At 44.9% G+C, this 17482-nt stretch overlaps 1 protein-coding gene across 1 annotated transcript in view; it reads right to left on the reverse strand.

Annotated features, from left to right (window-relative positions):
* The window catches only part of DRC1 (dynein regulatory complex subunit 1), a 48017-nt gene that overhangs the window by 18965 nt on the left and 11570 nt on the right, over positions 1-17482 (reverse strand). The window contains exons 3-8 of the mRNA XM_029232288.1: positions 14006-14118; positions 10828-11011; positions 10129-10266; positions 9041-9127; positions 8319-8441; positions 159-298 (exon numbers count right to left, since the gene is read on the reverse strand). Of these exons, the coding sequence (XP_029088121.1) occupies positions 159-298; positions 8319-8441; positions 9041-9127; positions 10129-10266; positions 10828-11011; positions 14006-14118 (785 nt within the window). The remainder of the gene's footprint in view (positions 1-158; positions 299-8318; positions 8442-9040; positions 9128-10128; positions 10267-10827; positions 11012-14005; positions 14119-17482) is intronic.

Here is a 17482-nt window from a genome sequence, read left to right on the forward strand (position 1 = left end):
GAGGGTAGAACCAGTTGAATGTTTCCCCCCCCAAAAAAATATTTTAATAAGAATTGGTTATATTTTTAACAGTTTCTACTCCTACAAAAGAGTACATACCCATCCCTCTTTTCAGCACAGAAAGGCCCAGAACAAAGACGCTCTGCACACTAGCTTACCAGTTGATCTTCCTCTTTTGCTGGGATTTAATCACTGTGCTTTCTTCATCTCTCTTCTTCAGCACCTGGAAGCTGTACTCTAACTTCTCTTGGTTTAGCTGATAAGTTGCTTTCATTTGCTGAAGCTGTTGCTCAAGAATCTAAAGTTAAAGTTTAAAAAAATAATCCTAATTGGCCCTGGTACAATTTATCACGCATGAGGGTCCCTGGTTGTTTGTTCTGGAGTCGTATCAGAGGAACCTTAGGACAAGTGTCTCCACCTGAATTCTTAGAAAATTTATCATTAGAGGCAAACTAAAGGTCAACTAGAAAAAATACAAATCATTCAAGTGCAAGCTAAAGCCTACGTACTTAAAGTCTAAGAGAGATCAGAGTTAGAGCACAGTTCAAGTACAGCTACCTCTCATGCTCTGCTCCAGGCCCTTCAGAGAACAAGCAGCCCCACTAGAAAAACCATAAGAGTTAACATGGCCACAAAAAACCTGCAAGGTCCCCACTCTGACCTTCCAGTTGTCAATGTCAGTGTTTAGCAAACCGCGTTCATTTTAAAGGAGGATACAGGCAACCATCCTTACTATTTGGATCATCATTAGTTGTGTTCATTCATTCAGCAAATATTTATCGAGTGCCTATTATATGTCTGATGCTTTTCGAGGTGCTGCTGGGAAAACACAGGTGAAAAAGGCCCAGTCCTTCCCTGTCTAGGAGAGGGACAGATGAACAAGCACTGGTGACAAGAAGCAAGATCAGGGTAAGCACAGGTATGGGACCAATGAGAGGAGGGCTCTCCCGGGCCCTGAGGGCAGGGCAGGCGTCCCTGAAAAGATGGCATTCGCATGGCTGAGGCCTGGAGAATGAGTAGGAGTTACTCAGGTGGAGGGGAGAGAGGTCTAGAGAGGCAAGGGTAAGCCAGGTGCTTTGGGGAAACCACGAGCAGTTTAGGACGTGAGGTATGTAGCAGGGAGGGAATGGTAGAGATGAGGCTGACAGAGCAGCAGGGCCTGACGGAGCTAGGAGTCTAACGCTTTATCCTTGAAGGCAAAGGAGGGCCACTAAGACGTTAGGGGGAAGAGTGGAATTACTGGTCCACGCAGGGTAGAAAGATCCTTCTGCAGCTGGTGAAAAGGATTAGGGAGGCGCAAGGCTGGAACAGGGCAAATACACTGGCTCGCTCCTGCCTTTCTCAAATGGAGGTGCAGCAATGGAAGATGCAATTAAGTACAATCAGATCTGGATAAGGAAGCCATGTGACATGCCACATACCACACTCTTTCAAGCCTCCTTCCCATCTGCCTCCACTCGACTACAGACCCTTGCCAAGGAGTCAACAGAGGAAGGAAGAGATTCCAGACTGCTCTGGGTCATCCTCAAGGAGCAGAACTGGCCAGGAGGTGATAAACAGGAGAACAAAGGCGATCACCCATCATCAGAGGGTTAGTCATTCCCACCTTCCCTGTGGAGTCGGTGATCCCCACACTGTAACTGAGGGAATTAGTCACCTCAGGATCTGTTTAGCTACCCCAGAGATTTTAAATTTTCCATTATGGGACAAGAATTGAACATCTCCTTCAGAACAGAAGGCCTGTTCTATCTCTTCTTTAACAGGTGGTCAGTGAAGAACCATCTTGGTCACCAGGATGATAACTAATAGTACCTCTCAATTTCTCCACTTTCAGTCAAATTTTTATTTACTTTTTTCTAGTTATACGCTTTTCTTTGCAAAAACTTTTCCTCATTGTGAAAGTAATATTTGCTCATTGTAGAAAACACAGAAAGTACAGTAAAGGATAAAGAAGGAGACATAGGAGAAGGAGGAAGAATAACTACCCATAATTCCACCTCCCAAAGGCAACTTCTGTTGACATATTGGCCTGTTCCTTTCCAGTGTTCCTTACATAATTGAGATCCAACTATACCTACAATTTTATATCCCACTTTTCTCCTTTACTATTACAACTTAAGAATTTTCCATGCCAATCAAGTTTTATTAATATAATTTTAATGGTGCATATTTTTATATTATAATTTACCCTATAGGAAATATTTATGTTTACCATATACCATAATGTTTTACCATTTCCCTACAGTATATACATTTACAAATGTATAAATACATTTACATTGTTTTGATAATCTTCAATATTATAAAATAATGGTGGGAAGAACTACATTTAAAACTTTGGGGGTATTTTGTTTATTTCCTTAAGGTAGGTTCTCAGAAGTGAAGTTCAAAGTCTCTCCACAAAGCCATTTACAGTTCACACCCCACTGGCCGTGTGCAAGTCCCCGCTTCCCCACCCCGTCAGCTCTCAGCACTGTGCAGGGCAGGCCCAGCCCTTGGGTAGGGAGCTGTCGGGAGCCGCACCGCACTCCTCCTGAGCAGGATTAAAGTTTAATTTAGAAATCCCTGACTTGCATATTATCCCAAAGAGCCTATGGAAGGTTCTGAAGGCATAGCCTCAGCTCAAGTGCAATTATCTGCGATGGTCCCAGCCTGAGCCACTGCTCCGGGCCCTGGACCCTTCTCGGGATGACTGTGAGTGCCGAGTGGGGAAAGGGACTCTCAGCAATTCTTCCTACAAAGTCATGATGATCTATGCCGCCGTGCTCCAAACGAAACCAGCCCACTACTTCAAGCGTGACCAGCCCTGGACACCGGGGAGGCCATTCGTCAACGTGGCTTGGCACAGAAGTGCAATAGAAAAGCTCCTTGTTGGATGGCGACAATCTGAGAAAGGGTGAACACTCACAGAGAAGGAGGGTCTCCAGAGCTGCTCTGGATTTGGAATGACAATGAATGAGTACCAGGCTTTGCTGGGACAGAGGCACCCAGGAGCCCCATGACCCTGAGTGCCTGGGTGTCTGCTCTGACCATGTCCGGTGACCTCCTTCTTCCTAGAGCTTTGCAATGAGCCCCTGTCACTGAAACAGAGTTTCCCAAACTTACTTGGCCATAGAACAGTTTTTATACTTATTTATACTTATAACACAGCAGGAGCGCATGAGTTATAAATGTGAGAGCCCTACCATATGAATTCTCGTGTGAATTTCATTCAAAAGGTAGATTATTACATAATAATAATCATGTAAATGGACTCTATTTTTTCCTACATAACACATCTTGAAAGGAAACAAATATCACTGGCATCACTTTTTTTGTTGGTCTTGTGAAACCACCACCAATATTTCACCTAGCTGAACACAGTTTACAAAACTCTGAACAAAAGTAATTAGGCCACGCCTTTTTCTTTGTGACCCGAAGGAACTTATTAGCACCGCACTCTAACCAACTGAGCCAAGCAGCCACTCGACGTGGGCTGAAAGACCTTAAATCTGAGCTGAGTTTATAGACAAATATATGTGTATAATAATTATAATCCGCCACCTGACTGTTTTAATTTACGGTGTTCTGCTTGTGCACGCAGTTGAACTGTATTCGCCGATTTTATTTCCTCTTGTTGAAAACATTTGCCCCTGCTCTTTGCTAATGCTCTTAGGGAACTGAAGCCTGGAGGAACGAGCGATACAGCATACACACAGATCAGATCGGCCCTCCCTTCACCTCCGCTCTGTCCCAAGACCACCACAGGGCGCTTCATGTTCGTGATGCCACTTAGGAGTGGCTGGCAGCGCTGTTGATGAATTTACAGAGCTAATCACGGTCTCCTGCCTCTTGCAGTTCCGCGTCTACAGCAGGCAATTACGTGAATTCCGTTACTCACTATTTGTTTGCAACACCTTCTGCTCGTGATAATTTTAGTACCGGTGACTCTATTGTTAATTATCACAGGTTTTAGTCTCAATATATAGCTGTCCTTGATTGTCATACATTGAGTATAGTTTCGTATTAAAAAATTGTAACCTGAAGTGAGAGAGTGGCATGGACATATATACACTACTAAACGTAAAATAGATAGCTAGTGGGAAGCAGCTGCATGGCACAGGGAGATCAGCTCGGTGCTTTGTGACCACCTAGAGGGGTGGGATAGGGAGGGTGGGAGGGAGGGAGACGCAAGAGGGAGGCGATATGGGGATGTATGTATATGTATAGCTGATTCACTTTGTTATACAGCAGAAACTAACACACCATTGTAAAGCAATTATACTCCAATAAAGATGTTAAATAAAATAAAGTTTAGGTATTTTTAATACCAAAAAAATTGTAATCGATCTTGTTAAATGCTTGTGCTTATTATTCAATTATCCAAAGGTATTTTGCAAAGTTGTACTCCGTGTTCCCAAGACTAATGGCAAAACATCATGGTTAGTTTGGGGGAATAATTTATAAAGATTACAATCTAACCTGCCACAAAAATCCTTCAATGTTGCACGTACTCCAGGTGTTGATCGCACCTCCCTTTTCCCCTCTTTTTCCTGGGGCAGTAGGAGCAAGGAAGCTGCTTTCTGGAGCCATCTCCTACCCTGGGCTGATGCCGCCGGTTGCCAATGCCACCGCAGCAGAATGGAAATTTAGAACAGCCTTTCCCTCTGGCCTTCTCAGCTGATTCTAAAGACCCCACTGAGCCTCTTTATCACCGATCTCAACCCTGTGGGGATGGGAGGGAACCCCTGGATTCCATTTGGAACTGCAGACTCTCCATCCCACACTCTTGCTTACCCTTTTCTTCCCTGTTGCTCACTCTTTTATACTATTTATACTATTTATGCAGCTTGCTTTCTCACTCAAAAGATTGTAAATTCTTTAAGGACAGAAATTGTATCTTATTTATTTTTATGCTTTGCACCCTGTAAGTTCACAATACTTGTTAAATAAATAACTTGTATTTAAATTTTTGTGATGAATATCCTGGTATTAAAGTTGAACTAAACCATTTCACAATTTTAAATGAGCAGGTAAGGCCTAAAAATAAAAACCATTTGCTTCCTGCATCAAGAACTAAGTGTTTCTAGCAGTTTTATTTTGGGGTGGTGGGCAGCAGTGGTAAAATCTTCGTTCATTGCTAGTGTGACCTTGCTAGCAGTAAGCACTTGAAAAGTGCATCTTCTTATTTTTACTTCTTATGCTTCACCTATCAAACCATATCTATGTGTATTGGATCCTTTGTATTTTTGTGGTTTGCAAAAATTTTAGTTCCATATCTTAGAACTGACACAGTGCTATGAATTAGTGTTAGGAACTGAGCTGCATGCCGTTATCTTTTTGACAAAAATCGACACTATTTAACTTTACTATCTAGTGAATACAGCTCAGAGGCACTATGATAAAGTTCAGTCTACTAAAATATTCCATATATTGCAATATGGGTAATCCCTGATTTGATTACCTTTTCCCAGCTAAAGGGTGGAGTGTGGTACAGTATACTCAACTCTAACACAGGAAGGAACTGTTACACAGAGGAACTGCACACTCTTTCCCACTCTGAGAATCTCCATCTGCCTGCCGCCTGCATACCCACACTCCACTGTTAGTCCATCCAGACAGAGGGAGCCAGGAAAGCCAGGTCTCCCAGGCTACCTGCCTCTCTGCCCCTCACCTCCCTAGTCTTACCCCCTAACCTCTATAATCTCCCCATGTCCCAGAATTTTTTGGCTTCGTTCAAGCATTTGAACATTGGATTAAGAACACGAGGTTCCACTCCTACAGCTCAATAGCAAAAAAGTACTCAGTTAGAAAATGGGGGACTTCCCTGGTGGCGCAGTGGTTGAGAGTCCACCTGCAGATGCAGGGGACACGGGTTCGTGCCCTGGTCCAGGAAGATCCCACATGCTGCAGAGCGGCTGGGCGCATCCGGAGCCTGTGCTCCACAACAGGAGAGGCCACAACAGTGAGAGGCCCGCATAACGCAAAAAAAAAAAAAAAAGAAAAAAAGAAAATGGGCAAAGGGCCTGAAGAGCCATTTCTCCAAAGAAGATATGCAGATGGCCAACAGGCACATGAAAAGATGCTCATCACTAATCATCAGGGAAATGCAAATCAAAACCACAATGAGATGTCGCCTCACACCTGTTAGCATGGCTGTTTATCAAAAAGCAAAGGACGGCAAGTGTTGGCAAGGATGTGAAGAAAAGAGAATCCTTCTGCGCTGCTGGTGGGAATGCAAATTGGTGCAGCCGCTAAGGAAACAATATGGAGGTTCCTCAAAAAATTAAAAATAGAACTACCATTTGATCCAGTAATCCCACTTCTGGGTATATACCCAAAAAAATCGATCTCGAAGAGCTATCTGCACTCCCACATTCACTGTAGCATTATTCCCAATAGCCAAGGTAGAGAAACAACCTAAACGTCCGACGAAGGACTAATGGATTTTTAAAAAGTGGTATATATACACAATGGCGTATTATTCAGCCTTTAAAAGAAAAAGGAAATCCTGCCATTTGTAGCAACATAAATGGACATGCAGGACGTTATGTTAAGTGAAATAAGCCAGACACAGAAAGACAAATACTGCATGATCTCACTTACATGTAGGATCTAAAATAATCAAACTCAAAAAAAAAATAAAATAAAATAAAATAATCAAACTCCTAGAAGCAGAGAGTAGAATTTGCTAGGAGGGACTGCCAGGGGCTGGAGGAGGGGAAGACGAGGGGGTACTGGTCAAAGGGTGCAAAGTTTCAGTTATGTAAGATGAATAAATTCTGGAAATGTACAACAGAGGGCTTATGATTAACTATACTGTACTGTATATTTAAAAATTTGCTAAGAGGGTGGATCTTATATTAAAGGTCTTTACCACAAAAGGAAAAACAAAACAAAAGAACAACAAAAAAGAACATGAGTTTCCATGATTTCACTGTTTGAGGCCAACAGTATGTACTTTTGTCATATAAATGATCGTAGAATCAAGATAACTTGAGAAAGCTTAACAATAGCCATTTTCATTAAAAGTGTAATGTGTACAGCCCACAGAAGCAGTGTGGCTTTCTGACAGACTTCTACTGTCCTTTGTCTAACGCTCAGTTCCGTGACATTAATATAAGAAAGGCTCGAGAAAACTCTCAACTGGAAAAATATGTGTAATCTAATAGGGTTTGGGGGCGGGGGTTGCTTTTGTTTAGGCCTTGCCTTGTGGCTTTCGGGATCCTAGTTCCTGACCAGGGACTGAACCCACGGCCATGGCAGTGAGAGCGCCGAGTCCTAAGCACTGGACAGCCAGGGAATTCGCTAACAGGGTTTTTTAATTTAACCTCGTTATATAAAGCTACAAGAGGAGTTAAGACCCGAAATTCTACCAAAGGCTGTGTGGAAAAGCTTTAATCTAACACGTTTTTCTAGATAAAGCCTGAAATGAATAGAACATGAACATGCTTGACTATTAAGACACAATTACATTACATCATCTAAATATAATTAGGGATGATTTTTTTTTTTTTTTAACTGATGTTGAAATACAGAATCCTAGGTTTGGAAACAACTTTAGAAACCAGAAAAATCTAACCTCCTTCCCACGGCAGGAATCCTTCTTCTACACTGAAGACAGACATAGTCATTCAGCCTGTGAATACTTTATGAGATAAGAGACTCTTTGTTTTGTGGGCTGACCCTTTTCTGTATTAGACAGTTCTAAGTATGAGGAGGTTCTTTCTGATGGTGAGTCAGAACCTGCCTTACTGCTATGTTCAACCATCAGTCAGGGGGCTGTTTGGCATGTTGGGAAGGATACAGGCTACTGAGGCACACAGAACTGGGTTTCAATCCAGGGCTTACCACTTACCAGATAAGTAGCCTTGTCTCTGAGCCTCAGTTTCCTCGTGTATAAAATGCCATTAGTGATTTCTCCCCCTCACGTGACTGTGAGGGTTAGAGATACTGTGTATTAAGTGTCTGGGATACGGTAGACACCCATTGGGCGGTGGCTGTCCTAGCACTGGCCGTGTGACACAGCTAGCTACCTGACCCTAGGGCCATTTTCCCTTCTCCCCGCGAAAATACACAATTCTCTCAACGGTCCCTCACGTGCCATGGTTTCCAGACCCCTTCAGCATCTTGGCAGTTTTCCACTGGTTTATTAAAGAAAGCATTCCTCCACGTGTATCCTGTACATGAGCTCCTTCAAAGACGATCATTTAAAAGAGAGCAGATAACAAGTAGGTACTGGTTGAATGGACTAGCTCTAGAATATTATGGGTGGTTGCTAAGGAAGAGACATTCACAGGTGCTCTCCGCCTGCTGAGCCGCCCAGACGCAAGTCACACCTGCACGTCCTGCTCCAGCTTGATCTTGATCGTGTTGTACTCTTCGCAGTCCCAGATCCTCTGTTTGTTGAGCTGCTTCTCGTGGTCCTCCACTTTCTTGATGCGGTTCATAAGATACTCCAGCTGAAGGCACAGGGAGAAAAGGGGAAGGGCAGGTCCCGTCCCTGTTCCGACTGTGGAGGGAGTGTGTCTGCCCTCAGAACCCCTGTGCCCCAAGGCTTTGAACTCCCAGGTTATGGCTTGTATTGCCTAATGGGGTTCTACTCCAGAAACTCTAAGAGGAAGGCAGACCCTGCAGTCAGACATTTGTATTTCTAAAAAAAAAAAAAAAATACCCAGTGGATCTTGGTCATATTATTTCTTTGTTCTTTACGTCTCTGAAATAAAGCGAAAACCCCACACCCTTTAAAATGTGTCTTAAAACATCATCGTGGGCGGCAAGTAGCCATGGTTGGGGGAGATACCCAGGAAATAAAGTAGAGAGTGGGAGGACTGTGGAAACCACAGCGGGCTGCACGGGTGGTACTGACCACCACCACGAGAGGGCGCCATCCGCAGTCCCCGCTGGTTAACTAACTGGCAGGTGCAGTCAGGGATGTTGGCCACGGCACTCCTCCCCAAGGTCCAAAAAGGCTAGCAAATTCAGCCCCAAGAGGAGTCACCCCAGACCCCATGGACCACCCTTGACACCCCTGCCCCTCCCCCATCGGCCACCCCTTGACCTCTTTGGCACTGTGAGCCTGCAGGGCCTGCTCCCATTTCTTCTTATTGCTGGTCAGCAGCTCCTGTCGCTCCACCTCAAATGCTTTCTGCGACGCAGAAGGAAAAGGGCTCTTGTGTCTGTTTTAATTAGGCAGGTCCCACAGCATCAAAGAAATCTCAGACAACAGCACCAGTGCCACATTGCCACCCACAAAGTCAAATCGACTTGCCAAGTTTCATGCAACCAAAAGACTGTGGAATGTGTTGCATGGAAAGTGTTACGAAATCTATGCTTCAGGCAGACTGTGAGAGGAAACGTGCCAGCTTCCCTGTGTCAACTGGATAAGCGAGGCAGGAAGCCAGCGCCTTGCAGTCACAGGGCCAACCCTGGCATGTCTTCAGCCGGGACTCGGGTTTGAGCATTGCTATGGCTGGGGTTCCCATGAAGCAAAGGCAGCATGGAGCTCACAGAACAGGGGATGGGATAGACTCAGGAATGCAGAAATGAGTCTGTAATAATCCAAAGAGACAGGCCCCCACCTCTTGGCTCTCTTCCATTTTGGAAAGGTCTGTCTCGATCTCAATCCTTAACATTTTATGCGAATCCAGAATATTGGATCCTGGATCCTGTTTGGCACACCCCTTTCCTCTCCCTCCATCCCTGACTGTCATAAACACATCAAATAAATGGCTCACAAATGCCTGTTGCTTCTGGAGCACTAATCTCCCTCCTCCACGCCTCTTACCCCTCTTTTATTTTCTTTCCAAGTGCTTATCACACCTGTCAACTTATATACTTAGTAATTTATCTCTATTGTCTAGCTGTCTCCTGCTAGAATACAGGCTTCATCCAGGACTTTGTCCGTGGTTGTATCTCCAGCCCCTGGCACAGTGCTTGCCATTTAGTAGACACTTGCATATTTGTTGGAGGAGTGAATGTATCAATAAGTAAGTGAATGAAACGCTAGAGTAGAGACAGCAATGAGAGGACCAAGACATCTGGGGGCCCTCCCTGGGTGGTTAGGCCACAAGCAGCCACCTCCCAGGGGACTCCTCCCAGGGGCCTCCCAGGGGTAGAGGGCAGCTCTCTCACATGCCATCACCTCACCTCGATGTATTGGAGCTCCTGGCGAAAGGTTTTCATCACATTTTTCACCTGTTCTTCCATCCTCTCCAGGAGCAGGCAGATGTCACCCGACTGTTTCTTCAAATCCTTCACGTACTGATCATGCTTTGTTTCTAACTCCTAGAGAAGAGCACGTCAAAGGTTGGTCATCAACTGAGACAGAAGCCAGAAGTTGCCAGCCACGCCCTACCCCGGGGCGGTGGTGGGGGCGGGGGGGGGGGACTCCTCCCATCAGCATCACGCACTAGGAATTATAACTGCACAACGGGAAGGTGCTCGGGAGAGGCTGGGGTGTCTGGAGGCCATGGGCTCAGCTCGGGGCAAAGCCTCAACGAGCTGCACAGGATCAGACCCCTCAATGACGACTTGCTGCAAATCTCCCTGCAGCCTCCCAGAAAGCCCAGGGTGCTCCAGCTAAGCAACGAATAATATCCTGTGACAAGCCATAATGGAAAAGAACATGAAAGAGAATGTATATATATGTATAAGTGAGTCACTTTGCTGTACAGCAGTAATTAACACTACCATACTTCAATAAAAAATAAATTTAAAAAAAGTGTATTGCCTGAGCTATATTGCATTCTGGGTAACGAAGTAAAGCCTCCGCCTTTCTCCATTCAGGAGAAGCTAACATCCCCCAGCTCCATCCCCGGCAGCCAGGACCGAGGGCCAGGCTCTTGCCTGCTGTAACTCGCTGATCAGCTTGTTCTTATCTTCTACCAGCCCAGCGCAGTGCACCTGCTGGGCGTTGAGCATTTCCCACAGCTCCTGGGGGATCCTCTTCTGTTTGCCCTCCTCCCACTTCATGGCGATCTCATCAAATTTGTCCTGACTGGTCTTGACCTCATTCTCCAGCTTTTCAAGTCTGCAAATACAAACAGCCCAGCTCCTGAGGCTGCCTTCCAAGAAAGCAGGCTGGTTCTCTAGGGTCTGTAAAACAGGCCCGGGTACCCAGCTCTGCCTGAAAACCAAACCGGGCTCTGAGAAATCTTTTAGTTTAATGCTTGACTCCAAGTAACTGAGTCCAAATAAACAAAGTGACACATAACAAAAATGGATCAACATTAAGGCTGTACACACACACACACACACACAGAGATCAAGAGTCAATTTGTCACATACTTCTAAGATGGTGACACACAGCAGTTAACCACTTGGTCACAAGTCCCATAGCTTGTGTTCAAATACTGATTTTGCTACTTGGCTCTCAACTTTAGAGAAATTGCTTAACTTCTGCAGGCCCCATTTTTCTCATCTGTAGAATAGAGAGGATGAAAGGATCAACTGCTGACAAAAAACGCACATGAGAGTTGCGAGTTAAGTTTTATTTGGGGCAAAATGAGGACTGCAGCCCGGAAGACAGAGTTTCAGATAACTCTGAGAAATTGCTCCTGGGAGGCGCTGGGAGGAGCCTGGATAAATAGGAGTTTTGCAGGTAGTTGGGAACGTCAAAAGATTATTGTAAAAGGAAACCAGATATCTCAAGTTAAGGAATTTAGCGCTTTTCTGTGTTTGGGAAGATGCAAGAGTCTGGGCTCGCTCAAATCATTCCTTTGATATGCATCTCAGCTATCTGGGGCCAGCATCGTGACACATCCTGAGTTTCCTCAGGGCTCACTGCAGGGAGTGGCTGCAGTCTGATGGCTGCTAGATGACAGGTATTCTTTTCAACCCTGAGTCTCCTCAGGGCTCACTGGCTCACGCTGGAGGGCTGCAATCGTTGATGACTGTGACATCCTTTGTTTATTAATATGGCAGGAAATATTCCATTTATAAATATTCCATTCCATTTATAAATATTCCACTTATCACTACCTTCCTATGGCTGTTGTCAGGATTAAATAAAATTATTCCCAGCACAGTAGTCACTTAACAAATGGCACTCATTATTTTTTACTATTGACATGACCTCAACTGTCTGGCCATTCCTCTCCCAAATTACCAATAAATGACCAGTGGAACATACAAAAAAGAAAACTCCACCATTAGTAATGGAAAATAGAGATGATCTCCCAGAATTCCAGAAATTCCAAAGAAACCATGTGATTGAGGACAGGGCTGGATAGAAAGAGGTATTAGGGCTGAGATGTGAGGCCCCTTCTGAGAACAGGGGCCAGGACATATGCCTGCGACCCTCTCCCAAATTTAACAGACTGTCCTTCTATGAGACTGTCTCCAAACGAGGGTTCAAACTCCCTTAAGGAGAAGAATCACAACATAATTATCTTATGATCCCCTTCTCCTTCCCACCTTCCAAGCTAGGGTACATAGTACATCTTATAATTCAATTAACTTTTTTTCTAAAAAATGAGAAACAGCTGTCAGATTATCTTTCCAGAACCCACATTTACCTTGTAACTCTGCCACTAGCAACCTTCCTTTTTCCTCAGAGGACCTTCCATTTTTCCTCAGGAGAAGCCTAACTCCTCAACGGGACCCTCAGGGACTTTCTGCAGCTGTCCCTGCCAATTCAGTCCCTGGTACAAGCCATGACAGGCAGTGGGAAGTTTCAAGAATAAATTATATCTTGGTGACACTGGCAAAGTTGCTGGTGGGGAGAATAACTTATGTTAAACAACTGAAAATATTGTTGTTAAAATTGTACTGTGTTAAAATTGTACTGTGGGGACTTCTCTGATGGTGCAGTGGTTAAGAATCCAGCTGCCAATGCAGGGGACACGGGTTCGAGCCCTGGTCCGGGAAGATCCCACATGCTGTGGAGCAACTAAGCCCATGCACCACAACTACTGAGCCCTCATGCCACAACTACTGAAGCCCATGCGCCTAGAGCCCGCGCTTCACGGGCTCAGTGAGAAGTGAGAAGCCTGCGCATGGCAACAAAGACCCAAGGCAGCCAAAAATACATAAATCAAAATCAATCAATCAATCAAAAAAAAATTGTACTGTGTATGTACCTACTGAGATGAGCAAAATGGCCCCGTGGGCTGTTCTTGTAATTGGACTATAGGTAGGAAATTAATTGAAGAACAAGCCAAAGGAAGAGATTACATGAGAACCTCTGTTCCTGCTGCTATCGGTCTTCTGTGGGCAAACAAAACTTAGAAGCTGGCTCCTAAGCAGCTTACGCCTGCCTCCATCGGGCAAGCTGAGCCCTGGAAGATGGGTGCGCCCACAGCCTGCCTGCCAAGGCCTGGAGCTGAGGGTCGGCCACGGGACCCCATCGTCCCTCTGACCCTCTGTCCTTCCAGGCATGGAGTCTTTACCATTCTTTAACACGCTGTTACATTTGTACGTAGTGCTTATGGATCTGGTTGTTATGATTAATTTAAACCCAGAACAGCCTAATGTACCTTCTCAGCCTCGTCTCTTTTCTTCCACCACCCCCCGTACATCCCTCACTCTCATGCCATTCCCAAACATCATGCAATCTCACGCCTCTGCCCAAGTTGCTCCTAAAATGCCCATTCCTTGACTCCAACTCCTCTTCATCCCTTATGGCCCAACTCAAATATCACTTTGCCTGGAAAGTTTTCTCTAATCGCTCCAGAGAGAATTAAAGGCCTCCTCATATGTGTTTCCACGACTCTTATACATACCTTTAACACAAATCATGGTTGGGCGTTTGCACATCTGGCTCTACTAGACTGTGTACATCAAGAGCAGAGGCCATGTCCACTCCTCTTTGTATCCAAAGGGCTTGGTACACATTAGGAAGGTAATACTTAGGAGGAAGGAAGCAACGAGGGAGGGAGGGAGGGAAGGAAAGAAAGAAGGCGGGAGGATTCGTAAGGGGCAAGAAGTGGATTCTACTAGACTAGGTTTGACAAAGACAGGGAGAATTTGAGGACCCAGAGAGGAGATACTTCACTGCAGAGCCGGGGGCGGGGCTCACCCTCACCTCTGACGCTTTATCTCCTCTTCCTCGGCTCTCCTGTGGACCTCCCTGATATCTGCAGCTACCTGGATATTTGTCACCAACTCAGTGCCACAGAGCAGCAGTTTAGCCAACTTCTGAAAACAAATAAGAATGTATAAAGTTAGAAACATTTGCACAACTGTCTGTAGGTGTTCAATCCAACCAAGCAGGAATTAAAAGCTACCTTAAGGGACTTCCCTGGTGGTCCAGTGGTAAAGAATCTGCCTTCCAATGCTGGGGACGCGGGTTCGATCCCTGATCGGGGAACTGAGATCCCACGTGCAGCGGAGAAACTAAGCCCGTGTGCCTCAACTAGAGAGCCCGTGTGCTGCAAACTACAGAGCCCATGCGCTCTGGAGCCCGCGCCACAGCTAGAGAGAGAAAACCCACACGCCACAACTAGAGAGAAGCCCACATGCCGCAACTAAGACCCAACACAGGCAAAAATAAATAAATTTTAAAATAAATATTAAAAAAAATCTACCTTAAGACTTTAAAGCGTAGCATCTACTTAGCAACCTGTTTCCATCAGGACACTTGTGATGTGATGTTACAGCTTACAATTTAATAGCACTCTGCAATTCTGGAGGTACTTTAGTTTATTCTCGTTAAAGGAGGGACCAGCCTATCAGTACGCGGGCATCCACTCTGGGTACATCTCAGCACCTTCCCCAGCAGGCCTCCAAGTGACTGACACTGCCAGGGTCCTTTCTAAGAAGCTCAGCTGGGGATGTGAGACACATAACAATAATTGTCCTCCAATGTCCATTTCCCCCTCTTCTTTTAATAACAGAACACCCAAATTTTAGCTAGGCATTTGACCTCCCAAAATAGATACATCTCCCAACCTCCCTTGCAGCTAGACTGCAATCTGACCAATAACACATGAGCAGAAGTGTATGTGCCACTTCTGAATTGTGCCTTGAAGGGGAAAGGTGTGCCCTCTGCTGCCCCCTTTTTCTCTGTCTCCCAGGCTGGCATGTGATGCTAAAGTATGACGTGGTGAGCAGACGAAGGCAACCTAAGCAAGGGTGGAAGGAGGTGAGGTTCCCAACCTCAAAGAAACCCCCACATCAGCCCTGGACTATTTCTGCTCTGAACTGTTTATTACGTGAACCAGAGAAATAAGCTTCTACCTTGTTTAAGCTAATATTACGTGGAACCTCTTGCTATAGGTGTTCTAATACAGGAGAGAATTGTAGCCGACTGCACTGACCCCTCCCTCAAAGGCCCAGGAATTTTGCTACTGGTACCCCCCTTCTAAATTCCTCTTGGTAAATTTCACATGCAGTACCTTCCCTCCTGAACTTTTGGTGATGTCGTGATTTCAAGACGATAAATCCTCTCAAAAAAAGTTCAAGTATCCTTAGGTTATGCCTGAGTTTTTCCAAGTCTGTTTTGGAATTTACAAATTTTTCAACTCTCGAATCATTTCTGAACTAGGAACTTATAAATATCTCTGCTCCAGGGATTCACTGAAATGATCAGAGACTCTATTTCACCTCATTCTTCTAAGGAAATTTTGAAATACAGTTTTAATGAATACAGAACTGAACCTCCACCCAGCTATCCAGGGTACTCCAGGCTTTTTTTAAACAGCTGCAGCTTTATCACTTGTGCCAAACGGTCTTATATGCATAAGGAAGCAATGGCTTTCCTGTAGTTTTGAGCAACTTTCTATTTTCTACTCAGACAATGCGAACATCAGAAATTTCTGAATCAAGTATTTAAGTCTCAAAGTAAAATAGAAAATGTTACCATCAGATTAACAGACACACCCCTAACATTTTTGAGATCCAGGATGAGAGTTTAAGTGAAGGTGCACATACCATATATCTAAATATTTAAAAATACAATTCGGTGTAATAAACCACTAAATATGTTCTATCCACCTACCTTGGCACCTTCATAACAATTAATAAGTCCTAGTTTGAATTTAGACTACATATCAAAGTTCCTTTCAGAACTTGGTGGCTAGGGGAGAGCCAGTCTCTGGCCACCAGCCTGGAGCCCACCCCATTCTCTTCACACTCCGAGTCCTTCAGATGCAGGCATGTGAATTTCCCAGACCACACGTGCGAGCTCCATCTAAACCCCTGGTCACCCCTGAGGCCTTGTCTGCCCTGAGCAGGACAGACCCTGGGAAGAGGCCCATACAGGCCTTGAAAGTGGGTTCAGAACCATTTGGGCAGGGAATCTGGAGTTCTGTGACACTCAGAGAGTGATCTAATGGGGACACTTGGGCTCTGAGTAGACTTGAGGCAAGTCCACTTGAGGGGGTGCATCCAGAGGAGGGCCAGAACAAGACACAGGACCCTCCTCATTACCACTTTTATTCAATGGGCTAGAGGGCCTATCTAGTGCAATAAGGCAAGAAGAAAAATTTTAAGGTATCAAAATTGAACAGAAGAAGATAAAACTGTCATTTTCAGATGATTATATATGTAAAAAAAAAACAAAACAAAAAGAACCTACAGGTAATCTAGTAGAATTAACAAATGAATTTGACCAGGTTGCTGGATATCAGATCAATATATAAAAACCAATTGTGGAAAAAAAAAAAAACCAATTGTGGGCTTCCCTCGTGGCGCAGTGGTTGAGAGTCCGCCTGCCAATGCAGGGGACACGGATTTGTGCCCCGGTCCGGGAAGATCCCACATGCTGCAGAGTGGCTGGGCCCGTGAGCCATGGCCGCTGAGCCTGCGCGTCCGGAGCCTGTGCTCCGCAACGGGAGAGACCACAACAGTGAGAGGCCCGCGTACCACAAAAAAAAAAACAACAATTGTACTTTTACATAATCAACAATGAACAATTATAACTTCAAGAAGAAGTATAGGGACTTCCCTGGTGGTGCAGTGGTTAAGAATCTGCCTGCCAACACAGGGACACGGGTTTGATCCCTGGTCCGGGAAGATCCCACATGCCACAGAGCAACTAAGCCCATGTGCCACAACTACTGAGCCCTCGTGCCACAACTACTGAAGTCCGCACTCCCTAGGGCCTGTACTCCACAGCAAGAGAAGCCACCGCAACGAGAAGCCCAGGCACCACAAGGAAGAGTAGCCCCCGCTCGCTGCAACTAGAGAAAGCCCGCTCGCAGCAGTGAAGACCCAATGCAGCCAAAAATAAATAATAATTAAAAACAGAAAAAGTATAAAACATTGCTGAGTGAAATTAAAGAATACTTAAATAAAAGGAGGGATAATTTATCCTCACAGATTATAAATCTCTATATTGGTAAGATATTAATTTTTCCCCAAATTGATCTATAGATTCAATCTAATCTCAATTAAAACCCCAGCTGCTTTTTTTTGGTGGAAATTGAGAAGCTAATTCTAAAATTTATATGGAAATGCAAAGGGTCAAGAACAGCCAAGGCCATCTTGAAGAACCACAAAGTTGGAGGACTTACCCTACCAGATATCAAGGCCTGTCATGCAGCTACAGTAATTAAAATAG

This window comes from Monodon monoceros, unplaced genomic scaffold, assembly GCF_005190385.1.
Source record: "Monodon monoceros isolate NGI ecotype Baffin Bay Population unplaced genomic scaffold, NGI_Narwhal_1 Super_Scaffold_19, whole genome shotgun sequence".
NCBI lineage: Eukaryota > Metazoa > Chordata > Mammalia > Artiodactyla > Monodontidae > Monodon > Monodon monoceros.